Below are 13,179 nucleotides of genomic sequence, written 5' to 3'. Positions count from 1 at the left end.
CCTCTCTGGAAATGGGATCTCATAAAGTAAATATTTCCTGGGCTTGTCAATATAGAGGGAAATATGTGACTCAGCCCAATACTGATAAAATTTAAACTGCTCTCTGACTAACCAGCAGTCACCTACGAGACTAGGAGAATTGCTACACATTCCCTCCTTGAGAATATGTTATTAACTGCATTAAATGAATGAGATAGTCTCCATCACTCAGCTTTGCTGATTTTTATGTGTTTAATTACAGTTAACTCTTTTTAAGAAGGTTCTTTCCCTGTGACTAAATCTGGAGGATAAAATGAAACATCAGCACACTCAGTGACAGAACTGCCCCCAACTTAATTTGAGTCAGGATTCTTTGCATGTTTGACATACTGCCAGCTTTTAAAAGTCTTTTCTAACAGTGTTACTTGGAAAAAATTTCATGAGGAATGTGGATTTTGGTAAAGTGTGATGGGTATTTTAGTTACAGTGAAAAAAAAGTTTAAAACTCTGAAATCAGTGCAGAAATCCAGTTTTATTTCAGTTTTCTTCTTCATTAGCTACACAGAATGCTTTGGAAACTGGACATTAGCTGAATTAAGTATGATTAGTCTTCTTAAACGTCAAACCTCTGTGAGATCAGTTTTGAAAATCATCATGCATGAAGCATTTCTCTGTTCCTATTTAAAACACAATCTGACAAATTAAATTGTAAAAAAAAAGGTAAAAAAATGCACAAAACTATCAAGATGGCCTAAAGCATTAAAACCTAAAAGACTTAATTAAAAAAAAAAAAAGGCACTGCTGTTAGTTGTATCTACTGTACTACCCATAAGTACAAGTGACTGGAAGCTTAGAAGTTTATATAGTTACTAATTACATTGAGAGCATACATCCCCATAGGTTTATTGAGAAGAATCAGATGATGTTTAAAAACCCTATTTCTGATATTCTCAGTGTGACATCCAAGGTGGAGCTTAAAAGGCGCTATAATTAGACAACCAGCTATTTAATTCTAACAGGAGCCTAAGAAAAGGCATCTAACCTCTGAAGCAGGTTATGGCACTAGTTAGCTTAGTGTCCCATAATTGGCATTTGCTCGAGGAAACTGTGTGTGGTCTGGAGGCTGCCCTAGAGTACTCCGATGTACAAGTAATGAAATGGATCTGGCTGTCAGCCTTAGCCATGCAAGTCTTCTGTCCCTGGTTAAACATTCAGCAGGTCTTACGCAAATGCGTGCTGATGCTTCTCAGTTGTTCTCCTGCGGCACTCCTGTAGCCTAAAAGGAAAGAGGAGAAGTTGTTGCTTTAAGGAAAGAAACTGTCACTGCCTATTTCATGGTCTCGTTGTGTACCTTTGTTCTCAGAGTAGCTCCTAAAAATACCTGGAGAGTATGTTTTCAGTGCTCCTTGACAGAGTTTTGTAGAAGGCAGTATGTGCCTGAAAAAGTCATCCTGTCTATTGGCTCTGGGTGACCATGAGTAAGCTCATGGCAGAAGGGACTGCTGAGGACTGCTTCCTACTTCAGACTATCTTGTCTCCCCGATAGCCTGCTCTACTTCATTTTGACAGAAACTGCTTCAATGTCCAGCTTGGAAGACAGGCTGCAAACAGATACTGCCTCCCCCTGCAAAATTCCTGGCAGAAGAAACTGGTGTGCTGTGACACCCAACACAAAATCACTTTTTTGTCAGTGGACTTTCCTATCAGTATTCTCATGTTTTGTACTTAAACTATGCAGTTACTCCAATGGGCAAGTCCTTTGACACACATAGTGGTTTTTTTTATTAAGCTTATATAACTTATTGTGTGTTTCCTGGAGAGTTAGTTAATCAAGACTTCGTCATGGCCAGAGGCCAGAAATCACAAGGGATTGACATGTGTCTTTTATCTATAAATTTAAATTTTATCTAAAATTTAAATTTTTTCTTAAATAATTAAGACAAAGAGGAAGAACTGAATGTGCTTTTGTTCAGCCAATCTTCTCACTCATAAAAGACAAACAAATTACTTTACATTACTCTCTTGGTATTTATAATTTATAGATCTCTGCTTCCCTGGGTCCTTCGGTGATCTGGTAAGCAGAAGAAAGTTTGCTTTTCCAGTCTGTTTACCAGAAACCAAGTCACTGAGACCAGAAGGTTTTTGTAGCATGAAGTCATTTTAGGCAGCTGAATGGTCCAGACTTGCTACCACCTTCTTGTTTAACGGAATTCCATTTAGAGGAATTCATGAAAGAGACCTGACAATTAAGATTTAGCTCTTTCCTGTAAGCCAGATCCACTGCCCCATAAATGGTGAAAACACTGCCAGATGGTTACAGATCAGAGTAGGGAAACACTCCAAGCCAAAATACCTAGTCTCACGTACTATCTTATGTACTAAATATTCAATAAAGACTTAAAGGAAAAGAAAGAAAACAAACACTGAATCCTTGCATTAATTTTGTTCAGAATTCTTCCATGTTAATTACCCTTTAAAATCTGAACTATAAATTCAAATTTATTTCTCAAGAACTTTTCAAACTTGGCAAGGCTAAAATTTCAGTTTCAGCTGTTTGGTAATGTGGCAGGCTTCAGAAAAATAATTTACATGGTACTTTACAACTATAAAAAACTTTAAATTGATCTGACTAAGGACTTGCTCTAGGAAACTCCTGAGCACTGAATTTCTGGCTTCAAGGAAAATGAAAGTGTTCAGTATCAAACAAAACTAAATAGTGTTTGAACATCTGTGGCTGAACATCCAGAATCAGTCTTTTCTCCACAGGTAAGTAGTTATTTTTCCCAATGCATGGAATAGTGCTGAAACCCTGTTAACCCCTCCCATGTGTTCCAGCTTGGTTGCTCCAAAAATGGTCTTAAGATTTCTTTCCTATCCAAATAAAATCACCCATTGCCTAAGAATGCAGACAACAGACAACTGGCCAACTCTTACTCTCAGAGCATGTCTTACTCTCTGAATATTGTGATTATGAAGAATTGAATTGATTAAAGAAGTATTTACAGTAAGCTGCAAGGTTTAAAACCTCTTGAAATGTGATCCCTTTTGGCAGAACAGTTTAGGCAGGAAACGTCATACCTGACTAATGCTGGCCAAAACAAAGTAGCTACTTCACACTTTCCATGGGCTAGGTTGTATTTACCATCATTTGCGGCCTGAAGATGCTTAACTAGTAGCAGATGTCTCACTAATCCTCTCTGCTCAGAAGGAGAGGAAGGCAACAAAATAGGGAACTCCACATAAGGGAAGTGCAACTTGACCAATCAAAGAGTACTTGAAAACAAGGTTTATCTGATCCAAGAGGAGATGGCCCAGGAAGGGCAGAGGTGCTGACCCTTCTGCATGTCCCAGGGCAGGGTCACTGCAGCCTGTGCAGGCAGCAGGGCAGCCCCTTGTGCCCATCCCTACAGAGCTCAGAGCCCAGGGCTGGGTGAGGAGCACCTCATCTTGTACTTACGCAGACAGTCCTTTCTCCAAACTGGCTGTAGAAGGTCATTGTGACTTTGTGCTTGTGCCCAGTCCTCTGATCAAAGGTGTTGCAGGTGTCGAAGGGTGGGCTGTACAAATGCAGGCTGACAGCAGGCTCTGTGTGGCTTATGTTCTCCACACGGTGCAGGCCAATGGAGTCTACACCAGCAAAGGCACAAAATGGCAAAAAGAAGGTGTGTTAGCAGGAAGATCCAATGAGATCTCAATTGCCTAGAAAAAATACTTTTTAAACTGTAACTCATGAGCAAATAGGCATGGCCATACTTCTATGGGCAACAAGTAACTCACTACAGGGAATTTGACTGGTGTTCTCTAGCACAGATTCCTAAATACACTGGTAATTCAAAACGTGTTATTACCTTCCACAGTACATGTCATTTCTAGATTATCTGCCACAGGATAAAGGCCAACAGAAATCCCAAGAAAATTAAGGAAGACCATACGGTAAATATTTTTCTAGCTCTCATTCCCAAAGGACTTCAAGCTCATTTATTTTCCTAGGAGACCTGTTGCTATACATGCTTCAGAAGCGGGAAGGAGGCAAAAACTTTTGTACTTTACAAGTAACAAGGATATCAGTCACATTGAAAGTCAGCTACATGCATTTGGGGCATGGACTTATGGGCAGACATATGGTGTCTTCTACTGCAGGCATCTGTTTCCTAATGAATCCTTCCAGTTTATTGGTTTGGAGAACACATTTTTCGTTGTTTTCACTTTCCTATAAAGTGACTAATCAATAGTGACTGACACACTTCCAGTCATGACTGAATACTAAGCATAATCAAGCTATTACAGAAAAATGTAAGGTATGAAGAATCACATCTGTGAAACAAACCATGTCCATTCTACACTAAAATGGAGGTTTTGAGTTACTTAAGAGAGACCTTGAATTTAATTTATGACCCTGCTGTAAAAACATAGATTATTTAATTTATGATTCTGCTGTAAAAACAGCTCAGGCCTTTGTACTTGAATTTGTTATATAATACCTGGACATGTATTGTGCAACATAGCCATGGTACCCTGAGAGTCATGAGTACACTCTTAACTCTGATTGGAAGCCCAAAGTGTTGTTAACATACTTTGTCTAAATAGAGGATGTAGCAGCTGGGGGAAAGTCCTAAATCTTTGCTCATCTAACGGAGAACTCAAATAAACACGGTTTAATGGTTTCTGACCCTTACGTACAAGAGCAACCAAGAAGCACACAGTAGAATCATGAAGGCACTTGCTATCAATGTAATTATGGCAATCAACACACTGTCAGTGTTTTCCTTCTGCTTGTTTAATGTGTTCCTTTTAAACCAAAACATCTGTTATGAAACATGGCAGAGATCCAAACAGCCTCAGAGAACTGGATACCAAATTTGTTTTAAACAGCTGAGGAAGCTTTGGGTAAGATGCACAGTCTGCAGTTGTTTGCATTGGAAAGGACTGCATATGCAGGGAAACCTGACTGAGGTGGAGAACCCATGTCCCTGGCACAGAAGCATCAGCAGATGTGTCAAGCCATTTCCTGCCCTATAATTCAGTGTTTTCATTTAGCAGGGCAAAACTTCAACAGAGGGCTGCAGAACACCAGTCTTTCTCCCCAGTGCCCTCACCCTGGCTAAGTTCCTAACCCAACATGAGTCTTCCTCTAGCTGGGAAGTTCCCAAGGTCAGCCCCTCTAGATGCGCTCTCCAGTGTTTTACCCATGACATATGAAGCAGATGACCTGCTTGTCTGCTGCTTCACCTTTGTTCTGTTGAACTCAAAGTGGTCCAGCACAATGTGCAGGGTCTTTCATAGCACCAGCACACATTACACCCAGATGGCAACTCCAGAATGGTCTCCAGCAAAGCAGGAGGTGGTAATAGTTACAGATACATGGGTTGATGGCGTGGATTTAGGTACTTAAAGAGCCTTACTGATGGAATCTTAGTCATTCTCAACATTGTGTGGTTTTTTTTTTTGTAGATTGGGAATTTCAGTTTTGCTCACACTGCACTTCAGCACTACAGCCTTTTGTTGATTTGGACAAGTAGTAGCACTGTCACAGGTTTCTGTTCCTGGCTGGTCAATTTATTTCATAGACAGTTTTTACATTTTCAACATAAATTTTCCATGACTGAGTAAAAGGATTACTTCTTTGAGAACCAAAAAAAAAAAAAAAGCAAGGTGATCAAGCTACCTAAACTTTGCTTCTCTTATTTCTTAAAAAATGCTATACAAGTTTATATTTACAAGCAATTTCACATAATCATCAGGGGCAGAATACTAAAGGCTGTTTGGACTAGAGGAGATACTCAGTATATTATTATTATTATTATTGCTACAAGCAATTACTACAATGTTTTAAGAGTGAGTGAAAAGCACATTTTTGATGCAGTTCTTTATTTTACTGAATCTAAATACAGGCTTCTGCAGAGTCTAAAGAGTCACATTCTTAAACTGTGCATAGAGCCATAGGTATTATACTGTTAAATGTAGGAGACTAAAAAGCAGATGAACTCTTCTGTTAGGAATAAGACTCATGGACAGATAATTGTCAAAACAAGCTTAATATCTTACCATTAATGTAGGCACATTGATTTTCCCTCAAAACTCGTTCTGATTTCTTAGTCATTTCACCATTTCCTTTTTTCTCAGGCCATTCAAACAGAGTCTCCTTTAGATTTCCCTGGAGGATCTTCATAAAGCAGTGTGAGTCAGTGTGATCATGGATACTGCTATATATGTAAAAAGAATAACCAAACTCAGTGTGATATGCATATTTAATTTCAGTGCAAGACAGACAACATAGCATATTGTATGAGGACCAAACCTTAGAATGAAATTCCATTCCACAAGGGACGTGTATTAAGGAATGTCTACTTACACTGCTGCTATGGAAATATATTGAGCTAAGTTCATATACAGCAAGATTTGGAGAAAAGTCAGATATTGGTCAGCCTATGACTTCAATATGGAGAACCACAAAGAAAGTCTGGAGAAAGGAGTAGGGCTGAAAATTTCTCCAGAATGCAAAAACTCTTCTGGGCCAAGAAACAAAACAATGCTTCTACCATGATCCCAGGAAAAGGCTGATACAAACTTGCAAGTATACCTGATCTCTTCAAATCCACCATGCTCACTTCCAAAATATGAAGAAATTAGCTAATGCTGCTTAATTTCTATAGCCCCTTTACTGCTGGGATTCACATGCATTGTTGAAAAAAAAATGCCATACTTCTCACTCTGAGAGTACTAAATACAACCAGCTATACTAAGCTGTTAATTTCACTGGCATTTTCATGTTGAAACTCAACAGAATCTGGTAGGATTTGTTTGCTTTCTTGATCTCTCTTCTTGCTCTGAAGCATGTTTTATTTTCCACATTCAGAGATTACATATGGGTTAGATATTTAGTTTAGTATTGGTTTATTTTTCTTTAAGTGCAGGAGTAACTATTATAGAAGTAAACAGGATTAGGACAAAGGGAGAGCTCTCCTCTCATTGGGGCAAAGGAGGGAATTTGACCCTCTGAAGTACAGCGCTAATAAGTTGCAATCAAAAACTTGGTACTTCTACATTACTGTTTCTATTCAGAAGAAATTAGGATTTCTTGCAAACTGAGATGCTGAGAGAGCAGAGCTTGCTTCAGGCACAGAACACTTCACAAATGCCACTTTGTCACGGTCCTTCCAAATAACATGAGAAAATCTGACCTTTGTCTTGCAGGAAGCAAAACCAGCTTGTCTCAGTCTAGCTGTAACAAATGTCCATCCAACTTGAACACAGTTTAACATAAATTACAGGCTGTGTGGGAATAGCCTAGGAGGAGTAGAGGTGGTGAGCTCAGTTTCTGTATTGCTCTGAGTTTCCTATTATGGCATCCTCTAAAGAATGCCATACATGATCAATTGCAACAAACACAAAAACCCTGTTCCAACATCTCCTTAGCTTTTCTATTTAGATTTGAGAATATTCAGTCCAAAACCTGCATATTTGCTATTGCATTTTTTACTTCACCCCACACCTTGTGAAAGACCTTCCAAGAGACAGATCCTGCCCTGACATAGTGTAGGACAACACAACCTAGTGAACAGTCTATGCACATGACTTGGGAGGCCATATCAGCATTATGATCCATTTTGAGGGAAGAGATGGGATGCACAAACCTAGAGAAAGCCAAACAGTTTTGGAAAAGGGCTCCCTCCTCCCTATCGGCAGTCCTAATCCAAATCTACTTTTCTCATCTTGCCACAAAGGCAGATTTAAACACCCTGAAAGAGTGAAGACTATTTAAACTGCACCTAGTCCTGCTTCTGAGGTTGGGTGTTATATGGGTCTGCTGTATGGGACAGGTTGAACAGGGTCATATCTCTGGGATTAAAAACAGTAGAGAAGCTTAGCTTTTGTAGAAAAACAAAGCATTTTTGAAAGAGTGCTTTACAAATGGTCATGGACTACAAACTTGCAAAAGTTACAGCAGATATTCAGGACTGCTATACTAATAGGAGCTCTGCACTGCTTACTTTCCAGACACCTTCTGATAGCTCCCATAGGACTTATTTATTTTTCCTCTATTTTATATGACAAAGATACAAAAGATATGGGGAAATTATATGTTTGCTAAAATCATAGTTTTTAAATACAAACCTGCCATGACCTTCACCCCAGCACAAGATCATCAAGTTGAACTTTCCATTTCCATTGTCCACAAGATTTCTTGTGTACCTGAAATACAAAGTGTTTGCTCTTAACTGTACTAATATGTCTATAAAAGAGAAAATTATACAAACATGTTTATGAAAGAAGGTTGTGACATACAAAAACTATTTTTCTTCTGTTTTCTTGAAATCTAAGTTATACTTAGAAAAAATGAAATTGCATTTATAAGTTTGGCATTTTTTGGTAAGAGTTATTTTTCTGGGAAGGAAAAGGAATATCTAATATTTTGAATACTATTTCTTTTGAATTACATAGATGATTGGAGTTTGGGAACTGTGAGTCAGACTAGAGTGGTAGACAGGATCAAATCAAAATGGTTATTGAATGAAGTCACTTCAGCAGCTGGCTTATAATTAGAAACAGAGGACTGCAATGAAACAAGAAAAATACATAGTTACATTCTTCTGCAGCTCCTTTTCTGATATTCTTGGCTTTCCTTCTCTTACACAAAACTCATTTGTACAAAGCCAAAATAACAAAGAACGAAGATGCCAGACTTCCTGCACATGGTCCTCCCACTCTGTTCCTGAAAGTTCCATGTCTTGTATTGTAGCATTTTTGTGTGGATAAAGCACCTGTGAGGGACGTTTTGCCAGGATCTACTTCTAAACAAAGTTTATTAGAGCAAAATTTCTTTTCAAATAACATCTTATGTTTGTTTCCTTTTACTCTCCTTTAAGTTTCCCCTGAACAACTGATCACCTTGTTCAATTGAAAAGTTCACTAGAGAAGGGATTTGGATTTTGCTCTAGCTTCCCATAGCGTCACCCTTCTGATCTGGGTCTGATGCTATGGTACAAGTAGCTCAGTGGGAGACCTTCAGATTTAATTTTAGCAGTAACCATGAGTATTTGCACTTTGCCAAGTAAAGAAAATATTTATGCCTACCATGGTATGCCTCAGTCTCACCTGAAAAATGCAAGCAAGGGCACACAGAAAGTGCACTGATGTCAATTGAATACTTTCAAATTAGTATCCCCATAAGTCCACTCTATTTTACTCAAGAAAGGATGCTCATAGAGAACTACTTTCAAAGGAAACATCTATATCTATACACTGCCTCTCACTGCATCCACAATGTGTAAATATATTACGTAGACATATTTCTCCTATGATGTCAGAAAACAATCAATGCTGGCATTTGACAAAACTTCTCAAGTGCTGTTATTTCTGTACAGGTCTGGCTGGACAAAAATAAATTAATAAATAACAAATAATAAATAAATATATAAATAAAAGGTTGCCACAACCAATGTTAACACTTTATTTTCCTGATTCTTAGTTTCCTATGTTCTGTTACAAATGTCAAGATTTGTTCCAAATGGAAGACAGTCACAGAGAGGTGAAAGGAGGCTAAAAAAGTCTCTAGAATGATGTTAGAATCATTTAGCTAGAATGATGCTGTCACAATGCCACAGTTAAAAAGAAGTTTTGGAGTTTGAGGTGTTTGAGTGGGGTTTTGTTTCCATGTTTGTTTGTTTTTTAAAGAAAACACTCGAATAAAAATGTATTTATCTTGAAATTTAAGACAGCGAAGCCAACAGCGGCAGAGATAAATCAGTCGCTAGCAGAGCAAGAGGAGTTAGAACCCCACCAGGTATTTTCCTTCCAGCCGGTGAGCAGCAGAAAGCCTCGATCTGCACTGCGCCGGAGCCCGGGGCAGCTCCCGGCCCGCCGACACGGCAGGGCACGCAGACAGGCACCGGCTCGGCCACAGACCCCGAGCACGCCTTGAGTGCGGGTCCCTCTGCGCGCCCCCCGCGGGCTTCTCCGGGCTCCTTCTCCCAACTTTGTGGTTTATCGCTTATTTCGGGGTCTGCGGCACGCCGCAGTCTCTCTCTGGGCCATCGCGGCCCCCTGCCCGGAGCGGGAGCGGCCGGGGGGCGGCTGCGGGGCCGCCGCCCGCCCGAGCCCCGGGGCCGCCATTGGCCGCGGCCGCTCCGCCCGCTCCCCGCCCCCGGCCCCGCCGCGACCCCCGCCCCGCGGCCCCTCGGTGCCGCCGGAGGAGCTGTCGGCCGGGTGGCGGCGGGGGCGGGAGGGGCTCGCCCGGCGTCCCTGCTGATCCCAGTCCCCGTCCGCGGCTCTGCCTCGCCGCCGCTTGCGCGGCCGGGGGCTCCCTGCTCCGGGGTGTTCTCTACCTGTACTGGTCGAACTTGGCGTACTGCAGCCACTCCTCGGGGTTGCTCTCGTACGACTCCATCAGCGCCTGGACCTCGTCCACGCTGACTTTATCCTCGGCGAATATCTGATGGAGGATACGGATCAGCTCCTCCAGGCTCCGCGCCTTCCAGGTCTCCGTCTGCACCGGCTGCTCCATCATCGCCGGTCGCTGCCGTGCCGCCGCCAGCCGCTGCCCCGGGCCGGCCCCCGCCGCCTGCCTTTATGCGCCGGGAGGCACGGCGGGAGCTCACCACCGCCCCGGCGGGCGGGCCCGCGGACAGCTGCCCGTCCCCGTCCCCGTGAGCGCGGCCACCGACCCCGGCGGGCGGGGGCAGCCAGAGGCGGCTGCTGCAGAGGCTCCTCGCACCGCCCGCTGCTGCTGCTCCGCCGGAGCCCGGGCGAAGCGGGGAAGGTCGGGCCGGCGGGCGTCTGGCGCTCCGGTATCCCGGCGGGGGAAATAGGAGAACTGGCTATTGCTGCCGGGCGGAAAGCATCTCTCTCCCTCTGCCGGGGAGCGCGCCCTGCCGCTGCCTCCGTTACTCACACGTTGGTTTGAAAAAATACATCTAAAAGCTCTACTGAAAAGCAAAACAAGACACACAGCTATTTCAAGCACACAGAAGATTGTTGCTGGAGATTGCTTACAGACAGCCTGCCCGTTGATAGTGCTGTTTCTTGAAAGCTAGTGCACTCTGCAGGAACATTTAGGGCTGCCGTAACCATTAGCGCTCAGAATGACACCCAGAAATAGTAAATGGGACAAAACAGACCGTGCTAAAACAACAGACCGTCCTCACGCTCCTCAGTCTATCTAATCCATATACTGGCACCAGAACAAGTAGATAGCACACCAGCCGTCTTCCTTCCACTTCAGCTGTTAATGAAATCTGTTATTAGTCTGTTCTTAGTTGAAATTAATCTGTTATTAGTTATAAAAGCTGTTATTAGTCATGAATTCTGGCAACAGAATTCACTATACACCATAGAAGAGTATTTGAAGAAAATCCATCTATTCTTTCTTAAAGAGAAAAAAAGATTCAGCTCTTCAGGTCTGCCTTATGATTATGGATCTGGAAGTAAGCAGATTGGTGGTGTGGCCTGCTGTAGCTCTGAGGCTCAAAGGTGCTCACACCATTGGCAGCTTGCAGTTCCCCTTACAGACAGTTACATTAAGGGATTTTTAGTACACCTGCTTTCTCTTCCCTCTCCCTGACCTGTACATGAAAGTACAGGCATGACAAAAAGAAGTGCCATTAATAAAGTAAATATAGCTTGAGAGCCTGAATGAATTTCTGACTTCACTGCAGTATGCAATACTTTCCCAGTTTTAAATGGGGCTGAATCTAGCAAACTGGAATGAAACACAAATCAATGTACTGAATAGGTACATTTTCAGCCATCACTCCAGAACTTCTCCTGGCATGCAGAAAGCAGCCCCTGCTTTAACAGTATTTTGTAAATTATTGTTGGTATGTGTGTGAGAGAAAGAGAGATAAAACTGCAATGATTTCAAGATTTTTAAAGTCTGAGAGAACCTAAGACTATCCCAAATCTCTTAAACACAACTCTTGTGCTGATCTCAGCAGCCACGTCCACTCTTCCTGGGCCAAATGCAGGTAATGAACAAGTACACTGCTTCCCTAGGTAACTTTTTCAAATCCACAATTAAGAATGAGTCTTATTTCTTAACAAAATTTGCCTTTGTTCAATGTCAGCTCTTGGTTGGTGTTCTCCAAGGATTACATGGACAAGTAGCACATTTTTCAGTACACCTCAGAAGTCTCATACAGCACCATCAAAACTGCTGTAGGTTACAGAGAGTTAGAAGTAGTGTGAAATACCCTGTTATTTATTTCAAAGGCAGAACTCATGTTCTTTTGGCAGCTGTTGGAAGCACTGCCAAAAGGAATAGAACGTCTCTCAAGAATAAAATGTAAGAATCACAATTATGGGTTCTGAAATGCAGCTGAGGTAAGTTTTCAAATATTTTTTGTCTTTTTCTGATAGTCACAGGATCTGACAGAAACTAATTTCCAGCAGCTATATTTCTCTGTTTATTTGTACACCTGTGCTTGGAGGTATTTTCCCTGGTATTTAAATCCAGGGGAAAATTAGTTATGCCACTGCCGTTAATCCCTGACACCTCAGTACTTTGATTCCTTTGCCACAAAGTTGATGAGGTCATTAGTTAAATACTGCTAGTAAAAGGACATTTTATACCTCCCTCTCTTACAAGTAAGGGATCTACCTACTGCAGTTTACAACTGCTACTGTTTATTATAGTTTATATAGTTATATTTTTATTTGCTCCTATTCAAAACTGTTTACAGCTTTTAATTTGGAATTGTTCAACCTACTTTTTGATCCCCAAAACTTCTACAGGAGTTGATTACTTGACTGATTGAACATCATTAGGAACAATATTTATGTCTCTCCAACTTGTGCTTTTGCTTATGCCCTATTAACAGAAATGGCACAAGGGGCTGAGCACATACAGCAGTTAACTGTCACTGAAAATTCAATATAAAAAAAGAGAACACTGAAATCCACACAGCAAAGGAATTGTATTTACATTCTCAGTTGTGATTCTGCACAAGTAGACTGCAGGACTTTATGTGCTTTTATTGCAGGAAGTCATACACCTGAAGAAATGAACTATTATATGTATTTCTCAAGTATCCTATTAAAAACTTGTCTTGGAGAATAGATGTTTGGGCTTTAACCACAAAACCTTTGCTTTATGCACAAACGCTGAAGCACTCTGCTTTTACCCAATAAGAAAATCAAGCAATCATTTGACATGACATCTAACTCCAGGAGACACTTACTAGCTGAAGTGCTCAGTCACTTACT

At 41.4% G+C, this 13,179-nt stretch overlaps 1 protein-coding gene across 1 annotated transcript; it reads right to left on the bottom strand.

Annotated features, from left to right (window-relative positions):
- Positions 1-492: 492 nt before the first annotated feature.
- CDO1 (cysteine dioxygenase type 1) lies at positions 493-12,966 on the bottom strand. The gene is made up of 5 exons (XM_054652625.2): positions 10,305-12,966; positions 8,095-8,172; positions 6,025-6,182; positions 3,437-3,606; positions 493-1,255 (listed from the first exon to the last, which is right to left on the bottom strand). The coding sequence occupies exons 1-5, from the start codon at positions 10,484-10,486 to the stop codon at positions 1,226-1,228; spliced, it is 618 nt and encodes a 205-aa protein (XP_054508600.1). The 5' UTR covers positions 10,487-12,966; the 3' UTR covers positions 493-1,225.
- Positions 12,967-13,179: the final 213 nt, after the last annotated feature.

Source organism: Agelaius phoeniceus, chromosome Z (genome assembly GCF_051311805.1).
Source record: "Agelaius phoeniceus isolate bAgePho1 chromosome Z, bAgePho1.hap1, whole genome shotgun sequence".
Classification (NCBI taxonomy): domain Eukaryota; kingdom Metazoa; phylum Chordata; class Aves; order Passeriformes; family Icteridae; genus Agelaius; species Agelaius phoeniceus.
Note: the sequence above shows the minus strand (reverse complement) of the source record. Positions and strands in the feature narration are given on the sequence as shown.

Excerpts from the sequence above, each read along its gene's own strand:
- CDO1 (XM_054652625.2), bottom strand. The coding sequence starts at position 10,486 with ATGATGGAGCAGCCGGTGCAGACGGAGACCTGGAAGGCGCGGAGCCTG. Across the intron at positions 3,607-6,024 it reads TCAATGTGCCTACATTAATG|ACTCCATTGGCCTGCACCGT; the intron begins GTAAGATATTAA and ends TTGCTGGTGTAG. Across the intron at positions 1,256-3,436 it reads TTGGAGAAAGGACTGTCTGC|GCTACAGGAGTGCCGCAGGA; the intron begins GTAAGTACAAGA and ends CTTTCCTTTTAG.